This window comes from Solanum tuberosum, unplaced genomic scaffold (genome assembly GCF_000226075.1).
Source record: "Solanum tuberosum cultivar DM 1-3 516 R44 unplaced genomic scaffold, SolTub_3.0 scf00047, whole genome shotgun sequence".
Classification (NCBI taxonomy): domain Eukaryota; kingdom Viridiplantae; phylum Streptophyta; class Magnoliopsida; order Solanales; family Solanaceae; genus Solanum; species Solanum tuberosum.
This window is the reverse complement of record NW_006238973.1, coordinates 1,526,863-1,542,445: the sequence shown is the minus strand read 5'-3', so window position 1 is coordinate 1,542,445 and position 15,583 is coordinate 1,526,863. Positions and strand designations below refer to the sequence as shown.

At 32.5% G+C, this 15,583-nt stretch overlaps 2 protein-coding genes across 2 annotated transcripts; one reads left to right on the top strand and one right to left on the bottom strand.

The window, feature by feature from the left end:
- The first annotated feature begins 983 nt into the window (after positions 1-983).
- On the top strand, positions 984-3,156 carry LOC102587559 (probable GMP synthase [glutamine-hydrolyzing]). The gene is given in 8 exon segments (XM_015307031.1): positions 984-1,148; positions 1,272-1,368; positions 1,702-1,759; positions 1,834-1,911; positions 2,196-2,297; positions 2,299-2,329; positions 2,724-2,916; positions 2,919-3,156. Coding segments are annotated over 8 exon segments (801 nt in total). The 3' UTR covers positions 2,996-3,156.
- Positions 3,157-3,625: 469 nt separating this feature from the next.
- On the bottom strand, positions 3,626-8,913 carry LOC102585785 (probable WRKY transcription factor 32). Its single transcript, XM_006343582.2, has 5 exons — positions 8,543-8,913; positions 7,817-7,869; positions 5,384-6,063; positions 5,118-5,276; positions 3,626-4,181 (listed from the first exon to the last, which is right to left on the bottom strand). Exons 1-5 carry the CDS (start codon positions 8,805-8,807, stop codon positions 3,824-3,826), a joined length of 1,515 nt encoding a protein of 504 aa, XP_006343644.1. The 5' UTR covers positions 8,808-8,913; the 3' UTR covers positions 3,626-3,823.
- Between the last annotated feature and the right edge of the window lie 6,670 nt (positions 8,914-15,583).

Below are 15,583 nucleotides of genomic sequence, written 5' to 3'. Positions count from 1 at the left end.
TTAAGAGGCACATAAAGTGGAAGATGAACAATTAATATGGAACGGGAGAGTGAGTAGTAGTATCACTTTATAATGTCAGCATTTTTGTTTCCTCCACAGATTGTAATGAAATTCTGAAAAGAGGAAAATGATTTGATTGTTTTGTTGATCTTGCTATTTTGTTGTTGTTGTTTTCCCTTCTATTCTACTTTGGTTACACTTCTTTTGAGACGAGGGTCTATCCGAAACAACCTTTCTACCCCCATAAAGGTAGGAGTAAGGTCTGCATACGTCCTATACCCTCCTAGACCCCATTTGTGGGATTATACTGAGTATGTTGTTGTTGTAATTGTATGGAAATTAATGTGGGAACTTGAAATCTTGAATCTTCTCTTTAGTTTGAGGTGGATGGGATTTTTATTGTGTGCATTTGAATATTTATGGATATGTTGAATGTTTAATGTAATGGGGTTTTAAAGTTCGAGCAACTTGTTTCAAAAATTTCGTTTTTTGAGTCTAGGACCTATCGAAAACAGTTTTTCTAACCCACAAAGATAGGGTTAAAGTTTGTATACACTTGACCTTTTCCAGATCCCACTTGTGGAATTACAGTGAGTATGTTGTTGTTGTTCAAAGTTTGAATCTTTGAGATGTTTATAATATAGTTTTATGTATGGAAATGTAGGAACTTGAAATCTTGAATCTTGTCTTTGTCAGAGGAGGATGAGATTTTTGTTGTGTGCATTTGAATATTTAGTGTTATGTTGAATGTTTAGTTTAATGGGGTTTTAAAGTTTGAATCTTTGATTAGAAAAACTCATATTTGTACATATTTAGTAGATTTCCGAACACTTTACAAGATTTGAGTCAAAACTACTGGATTCTGCTGAACTCGTAACTTGAGAGTTGAGACTCATCTCCGCTCTTGATCTGTTGTCTCTACAGAGGGTTTTCAGCAATGTTTGGGAATGTTTGAGGATTTGGAGGAGGGAAGTTTGCGTAAAATGTCGGGTGTTTCAAGGGTAAAGTCAATGAATGTGGTTGATTCAGAAGCAAGGGCAATCCTTGTACCAGCTGTAAATCTAGTAGTACTCCTAGTAGGAAGAAGCAATTCACGTCGAAATCTAAAAGTGTTGTTTCAGACAGTGCATCAGATTCTTCACTTGAAGGTTTGCAGACAAAGAGAACATGTGCTTGGGTGACAACCAGTACTGGTATGTTAGTGATTCTTCCCATTTAGAAGATCTGGTTTTCGATTTTAAAGTTCATGTTATCAAGCTGATGGCCGGTAGCTAGGAATTCGTTATATGAGAACGTTCAAATCGTTATATATGAATATTCGAGCTGAATCTGGAGGGAGTTTAAGGTTTGTAGGGCTGTATAATTCAGGTATGCAACCCTGATATGAACTATCACTCGGTTTTCTTGAACCAGGTGATAGTTCAGGTAGGAAAAGAGAACAACTGATAGTTGGAGTGTGAAACTCGCGAAAAAGTGATAATTCAGGTGTGTGTTTGACTATTATGTAGCTCGAAAAATCAGAAAGTTAGTTCTCAGAAAACATCGCCAGGTAGATATATCAGCTTGGTTTCGGAAAGCTAGATAGAATAGAACATCCAACGTGTACCCCGGAATATATTTGTGGCCTTACACTATGTATATTCCTTGTTATGTTGGAACCTTGAACTTTTAGTTTCTTATACTGCTTCTCTTTCCAATCAGATCGATCTTACGCGATTTTTCATGACGAAGAATGGGGAGTTCCGGTCCATGATGACAAGTAAGTTTCAAGATTGTTATTCAGAGCATCCATTCACAAAATACAGATGGATAATTCTTGCTGTATTTGTTTAGGAGATTATTTGAACTCCTTGTTCTTTGTGGAGTTTTGGCTGAACTAACTTCCATTCTTAACAGAAGACATATATTCAGGTACTTGTATTCATATTTCACAGTAAGAATGGGACGAGGAAAAGGAAATCTTACAGGTTGGATTGCTCGTGTGTCTAGGGGACAAATCCTATTTGAAATGGATGGTGTAAGTTTGTCAGATGCTCGACAAACCACTAATACCTTAGTTCTTCGTCTTCCCATTCTACTCTTTTCTAGAGGCAAATTCGAAATTTGAAGTTTATGAGTTCCTACAACGATCTAAATTTGATATTACAATATAATAAGTCTTTCTCGCTAACAAGGTGAAATATTTCTTGATGCAGAGAAGTATTTGCAGATTTTGATCCTGTAGCAGTGTCGAAATTGAACGAAAAGAAGATTTTAGCACCTGGAAGTACAGCATGTTCACCACTATCAGAGCTTAGAAGTCATTGAAAATGCTCGTCAAGTGTCGAAGGTATATCCTTTGCTTTTATTCAGTTAGCTTTAGTAAATGCCTACCTCAACTGTATTTGCATTTGATATGGCATTTGCGTCTAACTCAACCCTAAAAGCTAGGTCTTGAGGGGAGAACTCACTGCACACGATCTTACTTTCTTGTTAACTGGAGGAGCAGCCGGGTGCACTAAGGGTCTATTATACGTAGCCTTACCCTGCAAGAGACTGTTTCCACAGCTCGAACTTGTGACCTCATGGTCACATCAACTCTACCACCAGTTACACCAAGGCTCCCCTTCGTCTTACCTTGTTGTTAATCACTAACTTGAAACTATTGTGTATGAAGTGAAGTTCCACATCTAGCTATTAAAGTATTTCAATAGTCATTGCAACTAAATTTGTGCTTATGTCAGATAACAGATGAATTTGGTTCATTTGACAAGTATATCTGGAGCTTTGTGAACCAACAGCCTATAGTTGGCAGATTCCGATATCCTCATCAAGTTCCGGTAAAGACCTCAAAATCGGAAGTTATTAGTAAGGACCTAGTTCGGAGAGGTTTCCGTGGCGTGGGACCCACTGTTGTCTATTCCTTCATGCAAGTTGCTGGCATCTTATCATCTGCTTCAGATTTCAGGTCTGTTTAGCAGCTGCTGAAGGAAAACAGAAGGATCTAAATGTGTAGATCAATCGTTGACCTGAGTTTCTCATTTGGTGTGATCGTATCGTTGAGCATTTTAACGATCCAATTCACTTGTATCATCTCGTTATCGTCTAAGCTCACTCAGATTAGTACCAGAACTCGTTGTGTAAATTATTGTTAGTACAAGATCAAAATTGAGTGAAGTGGTGGTAATTTTTGTTGTATATAGTGTTAGTGTGTAGTGTTATTGTTACAACTTCAAAAGCTACCATCTTAAACATTTTCCTGAATCAGAAAGTAAGACATTTTCACCATTGGTGGGATTACACTGGGTATGTTGTTATTGTTCTAGAAAGGTCCCAACTCTCTAAAAGTAGTCACCTCGAGGGTCTTGGTTCAAGTGGTAAGGACTCAGCATGTGAGAAGTGTGAGTTAGGTGCACGTCAAGGGTTTTTGGTTCCAGCGGTACGAAGCTAGACCTGATAGACCCATGACTTAAAAGTAAAAACATTACAAAGTAGTTCGAATAAAGAAAACAACAAGACTGAAGAAGCCAACAAAATACTAAAGAAAGCATACTAGAAAAAAAAGAACAATTTATATGCTAAACTGATTCATGTCCAACTTAAGTTCTCCTAAAACTTGCTAATAAATAGAAGAAACAGATGCAAATAGACAAACATCACAATATGTTCCTCTTAAGTTCTATGTTACTTATTTTGCTCCACAATAATGTACATAACTGAGTATAAACTATCTATATATTGGAGGACTATAAAAAAAAAGGTACACTCTTCTAAATTTCTACAAGAAAGCCCTATGGAGGAAAACTAAATAAATGCAGAAAAAAAATCAAAGCAGCTAAACAATTTAGCAAGGCTTTATTTCAAATCCAATACTCAACAGAGTTCGAGCTGATTCCATTGCTTTTTCTCCTCCAACATCCAATTTCTCACCTGTCAACTCACCTTCTTTATCCACGGACCATTGTGTGGTCGATTTTTGATGTTGTAGCGGTTCAGGTTTCTTAGCATGCATATTGGTTACAGAAGCAGGGGCAGTAGCAGCAATAAGAGGTGCACTCGGTGGACCATGGCGTTTTTTGGGTACGGGCATGTCATGATCGTGTACTCCCTTGTATGTTATTGTTAAAGCACTTGTGGTATCTACAACCCTCTCAATGTGCTTTCGAACAGGACATCCAGCTGATGTACAGCGATAGTAGTTCCTAAAGGTCATCCAGGAAACAACTCAGGACAGAACAGGAGAACGAAAGAAGCAAAATGAAGTATACTTTTGACCAAGATATGACTTAAAACGTAAAGTAGATAAAAACAAGTAATATGTGAGAACAGTTGTCAATATGTAAATATTGGAATAAACCTACATATAGAAATCGGTTTACATATGAATGAAAGTACAACCTACTTAATTGTCTGCTCGGAAGAGAACGTTACCAAGCTAGAATATGCCATTTCACAAGTTGTTTTCTTTGTTTGCCTCAAGGCTTGGCATGTCCATAACCTTTTACATAGGACTATTCTTTCTTTTTTATTTCCAAAAATTGGGGATAGGGGAAGGGAAAATGGTGGAGGGGATTACAAGATTGGAATCGGACACTCACCAACAAGGTAGTCAACCAACTAAACTACTAAGATTTCCCGAGGGGAATTTACATAGGACCATACATATTGATGTTGAATCAAAAGAAATTTTAACTTGAAACGGAAAACTAGCAGGAATTATTTACCTGAAGAATACCAAAGTTTTAACAGAACAGAATAGGGTGTAAAGATGAATGACACTCTCATCCATAGCATTTAACTATGTTGCTCGGAGTCTCCAAAAATGCTGCCGCACCCATGTTGGATTTTATGAAAATGCACTACTTTTGGAGTATCCCTCATGCACCCATCGACATTTTTGAAGAGTCCGAGCAACTTAGTTTAACAGAGCAGAATAGGGTGCATGAAGAATAGAACTCTCATCCATCAGCACAATCCAAACAAAAGGAAACAAAGCGGAGAAAATAGAAAAAACTCCAGTATGATTCAAGAAATGTGTTTAATGTGGCATCACTCCCTTCCAGCTCTTAGAATTCAGCGTAAGGCAGGCAGAGCAATCAAATGATTTATCAAGTGTACGGCATAAAATAATACAGTACCTTGGATGGGGATTTCCCTTCACCATTTTTTGTCCATACTTTCGCCATCTGAAGCCATCACTTGAGATTCCTACATCACAAGCAGCATGCACCACAAGTTTGGGTTTCTTTCCAGGTTTAGAAACAGATTCAGAACAATTTGCATCACTTTTCCTCGACCTGGAAATCATAGGTGAGAACTGAGATAAATCATATGGTTTTGAACATATGTAAGATGAAAAGCAGAAAAATGAAATAACTAAAATTGAATACAAGAGAGAACTTGCCTCTTCTTTTGTCCAGGCTCGTCACTATGCTCCTCTTTAATAGTGATTTCAGTGTCAGTGTCAGTGTCAGACCCACCGGAATCCTGATTTGCTGTCTCAGCAATTGGTAAACTTTCTTGCAAATTTTCTTTTAAGGAGGATACCACGGTCTCACTAGAATTTCTACTTGGATGAGCTATTATACTTTTGCCATTGGTAGGTGAAGACAATACTGCAGACTTGCTTTCCCTTGAGCTATTTACTATTGGGGGTGGATCATGATTGTGTTGACTTCTATAAATAATCTCCATAACACGATTAGTGTGATCAGAGCACTCAATCTTCTTGGCACAACACTCAGAATGAGTGCATCGGTAATAACTCCGAGAACCTTGAGGACTTTTAACTTGCTTTTGACCATACTTCCGCCAATTGTACCCATCGCGAGTTGGTGTCTTTAGAACTGGTATAAGAGGTAGAACCTGGGTGTCGGAACTCTGCTTAACCACTTCTTCTGTGCTACAATTTACTGCTGCTGATGATCGTCTTTCTGCTAGAGTTGCGCTTGGCACTGATGAAATGGACTGTGCAACGGATATAGAGGACAGCTCCAATGAGGATGCGGCATCAGGCACACGTCGCTGATGTTCTGTTCGTGTTTGAGCATTCAAAGTTCCAGGCTTTGTAACACTAATTCTATCCTGCATACAACATGAAATGACTCATTTGTTGTCAACCCATCCCACAAATATACATATCCAGTTCCAGCAATTGTCTGAATTAACTTTTTAGTAAAAAGTATAACATTATTTTTTTGACAAAGGTAACAGTTTTGTGTATTAATATTTAGCACTAAAGGCTGGGATCCCAAATTATAACATTATTATAAACAGAAAAGCCGAAACCAGATACTCTGGAAAATGTAATGTATTAACCTACAAACATAATTTGACTATTAATTATTTATAGCATCACGTCAAAAATAATGTTGCAATATGAGATATTATGAATTAGAGTGGCCATGTGATGGTCACCATATGACACTTGTTAAGGTTTCTTACCTTTGCTTTCAATTTATCCAAAACCAAAGGATCATGATGATGCCTCACGGGGTACCTGCTACTTGAGTACTTTCCACCAACACGAGTACGGGTAACTATAACCCTAAGGCTCAGACAGATGGGAAGACACCTACTGTTTTTTTTTGTCTCTGTTGTTATTTTAACTGTGGTCTCCAAGGTTTGCACCCACTTCATTGCTCATTTAGGAAACAAAATCTAATGCACAAAACAACTATGCCTCAATCCCAAATAAATTCGAATTAGCTAAATGAATTCACACTGATATAGTAATGATGTAGTGCCCCCCCCCCCCCCCCCCCGGGTTTAACTCACTTGGCATAGATTGAGGGACTTGTGTGTTAAGTCACAAGTTTGAGCCTAGGCCATCATCTCCGAGTTCTCTTATCTCGTGCATTTAATCCTTTCGGTATGTCTTATAGGCTTCATAAATATAATGGGGTTACTACATTTACATTCTGACGCTCATATAGCTCTCTCAGAGAAAACGTCTAAATTTACAGTTACAATACCCATCACCGTTTATGTGATATCCCAAGATCCTGCCACACATCAGCTCAACGTATTCCTACTGACTTCCCATCACCTACTAACGCTTCCCACTATCAACCATCATGAACAAGAAGGTGGACGAGGTCACTCTACAACATTTTCAACTCCTACCTAACTTGATCTTTTAAGGTAAAACTACTTTGCCGCATGCTTCATAAAACACAAACGAGGATAAACGAGAACTTCTAAATCTTCAGAATAACTTTGTATATGCAACATGGAATGTGTATAGGATCTTGTAGAGCCGATGATCATGCATCCTGTTTACCACATTAACTCAAGAAATCTCAGTGATTCATATTGCAGAAATTTTTGGCTCGATTAGTACTGACACTTAAAGTTTCAGCTTTAGCGGAATCTAACTTCTGTATCCTAATCAACCTTGTACATATCTACTTAACAAAAGCAGCGAGCTCTCAAGTCCAAAACTCCAAATAGTGACAGAGCAATCACCTTGAATTTTCTAATTGCGCATGTTGTCCACCCCTATCATGAATTACCTCAGTATCTCTGTGCTACCATTCAAATACATTACTTCTTTTTTCTTTTTTGAGTAAGTACTATTCAGATACATTGACACCTATGATTATTATAACAAGATAATTGAAAAACTAAAATATTAAAATACAATAACAACAACAACATAACCACTGTAATCCCATAAGTGGGGTCTGGGGAGGGTAGTGCGTATGCAGACCTTACCTCTACAATATAATAAGAATATGCTACCACAGTGAATCCACTCAAACGTCTCCCACATCTCGAAATAGATAAACTATCATATCAAAATAAAATATCAAGTCAAAAGAAAGAAATTGCATACCTTGATTTTTTTCGAGAAACCAAACGAGGGCAGTTCATATTCCACTGGTACTTCTGTCAGATTATTCAACACAATAATTACAGAATTTTCGTAGACAATTAAGCATGCATATACAACTCATGATCAAGTAGGAAACTCCCAAAAATGTAATACTTCAGCTGTGCTTTTGACCATTAATTCTACATTTTACGCTTATATACGCATAAAACAGGAAATAAAATTCAAATGTATAGCACCAAGTGCGTGGCCTAGTAGTCAATGAAGATGTTAAGCATCCTAACATCTCAGGTTCAATTCCCAACATAGACAAAATACTACTACTTCCTTCATCCCAATTTATGCAACGTTATTAGACTTGATAGTTAACACGAAATTTAAAAAAGAAAGACTTTGAAAACACTCACTAAGGGTGAAAATAGATATTAACCTTAAATTGTTACTAAATAATAAAAATGTGTCGTTTTCTTTGGAACTAACTAAAAAACGAAATCATGTCACATAAATTGTATTTTTTTCTCATATAATCTATCATTGGTGCACCAAATTACCTAATACGCTAGTGCAAGATAACAGATATCTCGTGGAATTAATGGAGTCCGGTACACCAGGATTATAAAAAAAACCGGTTCAAATGTATAGAATTTTGATCATAAAAAATGAAACATGAGCTACTGAACATACTCAATTTTCACAAACAAAAAGGCAATACAACGAATTAAATAGTACCAGAAAGTTGGTAAGAGGGAGAGAACTCTGAATCAAATTCGGATTGGCCATCAATTTCAATTTGTAAGGATGATTCTACATTAGGATGAGCTAGGGTTTCTGAAATTAAAGCTTCCGTCTTTGATTCTCGTAAACTCTCAGCTCCACTGCTACCACCAGTTACTCCGTCGTCGTCGTTGTGTACGAAGGAATTTTCGATTTTGTCTTCTTCTAGATTTGAATTTTTGAGTGCGGCTGATTTGGAGCTCTCGTTTTCGTCATCCATGGCGGATTCCGATGAACACACAGTGAGTGTGTTTGTGTGTGTGAAAAATGAATTAAGAGGAAGAAAGAAGGTAAAGGTATTTTAGAGTGATATTTTTGTTTTTATTTTATTTATCTTTTAACTTTTCCTTTTTACATAATTGTTTATTTATGTGTATTTTGGTCCTTTAAATATAGTACTTAAACATTTTTAGTTTCTTTAAGTTTATTAAAGTAGAGCAAATATGAATTTACAAATTAATAATGACTATTAGAAAAATATTATTAAAAATATGGCGAAAATCTACTGAATAATTGTTGGATTCACGGAAGAATAGTTTAACTTAATTGGTTTGATCTCGACTAATAGTAGCATCATTATTCTCATAGTTTTCTTCATCTTTTTATCTATGTTGTTTTATGTGCTTCAGTTATCGTGTTATTTGATTATTGTTATTGTTCTTTTTCTTTGGATGCTCTTGTAATGCTTTCCTTATGATTTAATATTTCCTCTTTAATTTTGTAATTTTTATTTTTTATTAGCTTTGCTACGCGTAATATCGATTATTAAGGCTCTCTCAAAAATAACTTTTCTATCTCCATAAAATATAAGTAAGATTTATATGCATTTTACCCTTTTCAAAGTCCAATTTGTAAGACTATGCTGAACAAGTTGTTCTTGTCATAAAAATTAATCACTCTCGATTTTTTTTTTACGCAAAAAAAAACAACTTTGATCGTTTAAATATTCAATAAAAATATAATGAATCATATTTGATCGATTATTTAAAAATAAAAATTATTTCAAGGAGCTTGATCAAAACACTAGTCATTTAAAAAAAAAATAAACCAATCGATCAAAGAACCAATCAAATAATAACATGGAGTATTTCTATTATATTTATAGTACTAAAAACTAAAGTTTTGAGATATTATATATATATATATATATATATGGTTAAAATGATAATTTAGCAATTAAGGGAAACATAAAAGAGACATAGAGAGTAGAGATCCAGATTATGAGGTGTAAGAATCGGACATTTGGTACGTTTGATGAGAGAATAAGTTATTTTGAAAGTAATTATCTTAGAATTATTATCTACGCTTAATATAGAATGAAATAGCTTTATAGTGTACTAGATATTTATTTAGTATAATTGACAAGTAAAAATAAACTAATAAAATATTTATTTTAATAATTTTTAATTGTTACAAAACCATATAGCATAATATAACATGATAATACATTCCAATAAAAATATGATTGTTATAGTATAATGTTAATATAGTTGGTAATTGTTATAAAGAGATTTGACTAAATTCTTTTCTCCCTTTCTCATGAACTTGTTTTTTATTAGGATTATTTCATTTCTTGATTTTCTCGATTGACTGATTTTTTTAATTGAGGACATTCCTTTTTGCAGCAAAACCAAAAAATTTCTCATATTCTCACAATTTAAGTAAATGTAAGATATAATTTATTTTATTTTTATAGTTTTGGAAGTAATGTTGTTGTTAGATTCCTTTAAAAATATATATATATATATATATATATATATAAAAAAAGTTAGTAGCCGCAGAAATCATTCAAACAAAGAAGTTAACTTGATGAAAGACACCGGTAATTGCCTAACATATATATAATTATACATATAAAATACATTCACACAACATCAATTATTATTATTATTATTATTAAATAAACGATCGACATCAAAATTACAAGTTCTTTATTCTTAATTCCTTGGATATTTATATATAATATAAATCCAAATTAAGTATTTATTTATATAATATAAGATATCTATTAATTTTTATAACAATCATGCCAACAAATACATAATTTATACTTATACCTAGGTCCCCAATCCTCACAAATTGGACGTGGGTGAAGTCCACTATAATAATTAAAACATTGCTTAATACAACAAGCTTCATTGCAATATTCATAATTGCATGGACCCAAATTTGCTGAACATTGATAATCATAATCTAAATCATCTCCACCATTCATAATATTCTCCATTTGTGTTGGACCCAAGTTGGCATCTCCCATGCCACCTAAGCAAGGTAAAAAAAAAATTAACACTAGAAAAAAAAAAGACAGAATAAATTCTTTAGACAGGATAGTTCACATAATTTAATGATTTTAGTGAAAATAATATTTCTTTATGTTTGGCTCGCTAATGAGAAAAAGATCAAGCATGTATGTGAAAGAGGGTGCGATGCACTCCTAAACAAATAAATCTCCAACACCATCTATCCAAGGGAGAAAAACAAAAAACAAAAAATAAAATTAAAGATAAAATTGGTAGATGAGAGTGTTTGCACAATTTAATATGATATAATCAGAATTGATAGATGTTTGAGATTCTAATTAAAAGTTTGGGGTCGTGTGATATTAGCACAACTTATATGAAATGCTACTAATAATAAAACTTGTTTTCACTAATATAAAACAAGTCATTTTCTTGATTGTCAAAGAACTGATTTTTCTCAAAGAAAATATTTTTTTAAAAATATTTTAACTAATCAAACATTAAAAAAAAATTAAATTCATATCAAACACAATCTAAAAGGGGAAAAAAAACATAAGAGAAACATAACTAACCTGTTACAAGAGTAAGAACAAAAATGGCACAAAAACTTGGGTACCAAACTAGAATAGCCATAGTTAGTAGCCGCAGAAATCATTCAAACAAAGAAGTTAACTTGATGAAAGACACCGGTAATTGCCTAACATATATATAATTATACATATAAAATACATTCACACAACATCAATTATTATTATTATTATTATTAAATAAACGATCGACATCAAAATTACAAGTTCTTTATTCTTAATTCCTTGGATATTTATATATAATATAAATCCAAATTAAGTATTTATTTATATAATATAAGATATCTATTAATTTTTATAACAATCATGCCAACAAATACATAATTTATACTTATACCTAGGTCCCCAATCCTCACAAATTGGACGTGGGTGAAGTCCACTATAATAATTAAAACATTGCTTAATACAACAAGCTTCATTGCAATATTCATAATTGCATGGACCCAAATTTGCTGAACATTGATAATCATAATCTAAATCATCTCCACCATTCATAATATTCTCCATTTGTGTTGGACCCAAGTTGGCATCTCCCATGCCACCTAAGCAAGGTAAAAAAAAAATTAACACTAGAAAAAAAAAAGACAGAATAAATTCTTTAGACAGGATAGTTCACATAATTTAATGATTTTAGTGAAAATAATATTTCTTTATGTTTGGCTCGCTAATGAGAAAAAGATCAAGCATGTATGTGAAAGAGGGTGCGATGCACTCCTAAACAAATAAATCTCCAACACCATCTATCCAAGGGAGAAAAACAAAAAACAAAAAATAAAATTAAAGATAAAATTGGTAGATGAGAGTGTTTGCACAATTTAATATGATATAATCAGAATTGATAGATGTTTGAGATTCTAATTAAAAGTTTGGGGTCGTGTGATATTAGCACAACTTATATGAAATGCTACTAATAATAAAACTTGTTTTCACTAATATAAAACAAGTCATTTTCTTGATTGTCAAAGAACTGATTTTTCTCAAAGAAAATATTTTTTTAAAAATATTTTAACTAATCAAACATTAAAAAAAAATTAAATTCATATCAAACACAATCTAAAAGGGGAAAAAAAACATAAGAGAAACATAACTAACCTGTTACAAGAGTAAGAACAAAAATGGCACAAAAACTTGGGTACCAAACTAGAATAGCCATATATATGAATCTTGAGGAAAATTAGTGATCTATGATTTACATGAATTCCTCATTTTAAATATAATGTATTCATAAAAAAAATGGCTTTGAGGGTTTTATATAGGGATGAGAATTCAAACAAGTAGATAATATGGAATTAATTAGAATTACTTATAATTTGTTTCTATTAGATTTTGTTATCTTTTAATTCAATGATGTTGTTGAGTTACTAAATTACCCTTAAATAGGGATCAAATTGAATTTTTAGGACTCTTACAAGTTTTTTTTTTTTTGGGGGTGGGTGGGGGATAGGGGGTCTTTTAAGTTTAAGGTTAACTAGATAGCTAGGAAGACCAAGTGGATTATAGTTGACCAAATAGATTAGGGAGATCAACTAAGGTTGAAATATAAATAGGAGGATAAATTAATTATACTTTGACTTTTGGTGAGTGACAAATTCGAAATAGTAGTAAATGGGAGTGAACTAATTATAGTCAAATGATATATAATAATTATAGTCAAATCACATCTGTTATTATTTTTAAATTATAACTAATTAATATTTTTTTATTTAATGAACAATTGTATCGTTATTTTAAATATCTGTTTTACTTTAATATTAATTTTATTATATCGTTTCCTAAATTTATTTAACTCATTATCTCATTTCTCTTTCTCATTATAATGCTTTACATATTATTTCATAACCTCATTGTACCTTATACCATATATTTTTTTTAACTTTAATTTATATCCTATTTTGTTTTCCTCATATTAGGAATACATTAATTTAATACCTTAACATATTTTTACAAGGCATAAATGGTGATAAATTGGCTGGTTTTTTAATCGAGGACATTCCTTTTTATGGCAAAGACAGAAAAAAATTCTCATATTCTCACAAAAGTAAATGCGAGACATAATTATTTTTTTTATAGCTTTGGAAATAGTATTGTTGTAGGATTCCATTTAAAATAATAATAATAATATATATAATATGAAAAGTTAATAGCCGCAGATATCATTCAAACAAAGAGGTTTAGGATTGATTCTCAAAGCATTTTCACGAGTCTTTACTCAATGAAAGATGCCTGTAATTGTCTAACATACAAAAATTTTTTACACAACATCAATTAAATAAACGACATCAAAATTACAAATCCTTTATTTTTAATTACTTGGATATTTATATACATATAATATATATCCAAGTTAAGTATTATTATATGATATAAGATGTCTATTTTATTTTTTTTAACAATCATGCCAACAAATACACAATTTATACTTATACCTAGGTCCCTGATCCTCACATATTGGATGTGGGTGAAATCCACTATAATAATTATTACATTCCCTATAACAACAAGCTTCATTACAATATGTATAATTGCATGGTCCCAAATTTGATGAACATTGATAATCATAATCCAAATTATCTGATGAATTTAGTCTTCCATCATTCATAGTATTGTCCATTTGTGTTAGACTCAAGTTGGTATCTCCTATGCCACCTAAGCAAGGTAGAAAAAAAATGACGGAATAAAATTATTTAGATGAGACAGTTCACACAATTTAATATGATATGTATATAATTAGAGTCGGTAGATATTTGAAATTTTGATGAAAAGAATATTTATTTGTGTTTGGCTCGAAAAAAAACAAAAAAGAGAAAAAGATCAAGCATGTATGTGAAAGAGGGTATGATTCACTTCTAAACAAATAAATTTCTAGTGCCACCTAACCAAAGGAGAAAAAAATTCAAGACAAAATTGTTAGACGAAACTGTTCACACAATTCAGTATGGTATAATAAGAGTTTATAGACGTTTGAGATTCTAATTAAAAGTCTCATTATTAATGAAAATAATATTTCTATGTGTTCGACTCAAGAAAAAAATAAAGAAGATCAATCCCGCATATGAAAGAAGGCATGATTCACTCCTATACAAATAATAATTTTTTCATGCCACCTAACTAATGGGAAAAAAAGTAAAAATATAAAACCAATTGATATAAAATGATAAATTTATTAGATGAAACAATTAACATAACATAATTAATATGGCATAAATAAAATAGATAAATGTATAAGATTTTGATCCAATCTCATTGTAACAAACATCACACGGTTAGGTGAGGCAAGAAGTTTGGGGACCTCTGATAGAACAACTTATATGGAATGCTACTAATAATGAAACTTGTTTTCACTCCTATAAAACAAGTCATTTTCTTGATTGTCACATAAGTGGTTATATACGCCTTTTTGACATATGTGACAATTTCGTGACTCCATATAGTTGAGGCGCGTGAGAGATGTTTGGATGCCACGTAAGTTAAAAAGGCGTACAAAATTACAAAAAAAATGGGTTCAGAAGGGTAATAGGACCTTAGTATAGTTAAGGAGTGTCTCTAAGATTTTGGGCATAGTCTAGAAGGGGTACTTGTGTCCTATCCCTATAAACTATTTTAACTAGTCGAACATAAAAAAAAATTAAATTCATATCAACTACAAAAAGGAAAAAAAAAGAAAATAAGAAGAGAAACATAACTAACCTGTTATAAGAGTGAGAACAAAAATGGCACAAAAACTTGGGGACCAAACTAGAATAGCCATATATATGAATCTTGAGGAAATTTATTGATCTATGATTTACATGAATTATTCATTTTAAATATTATGTATTCATATAAAAATGTCTTTGAGGTTTTATATAGGGATGAAAATTCAAACAAGTAGATAATATGGATCAAATTGAATCTATACTACTAACTGCTAACTAGGGGTGTACAAAACCAAACCGAGAACCGAACCAAACCGCAAACCGAGTCAACCCGGAAAAAAAACCCGACTAGTGGTTTGGTTTGACTTGGTTTGGTTTTGAAAAAAAAAACCCGACTATATTTGGGTTGGTTTGGTTTTAACTAAAAAAAACCAACCCGAGACCAAACCAACCCGAATTTATATATATAATTTTAAAATTTTATTTTATACATAAAAATATTTACTTTGATATAATTTTTAAATATTTCTTATA

Bases quoted from the DNA above. Each gene is read 5' to 3' on its own strand.
- LOC102585785 (XM_006343582.2), bottom strand. From the start codon at position 8,807: ATGGATGACGAAAACGAGAGCTCCAAATCAGCCGCACTCAAAAATTCA. The intron at 6,064-7,816 runs GTATGCAATTTC...TGTTGTATGCAG, and splicing joins GTTTCTCGAAAAAAATCAAG to GATAGAATTAGTGTTACAAA. The intron at 5,277-5,383 runs GCAAGTTCTCTC...TATGATTTCCAG, and splicing joins GAGCCTGGACAAAAGAAGAG to GTCGAGGAAAAGTGATGCAA.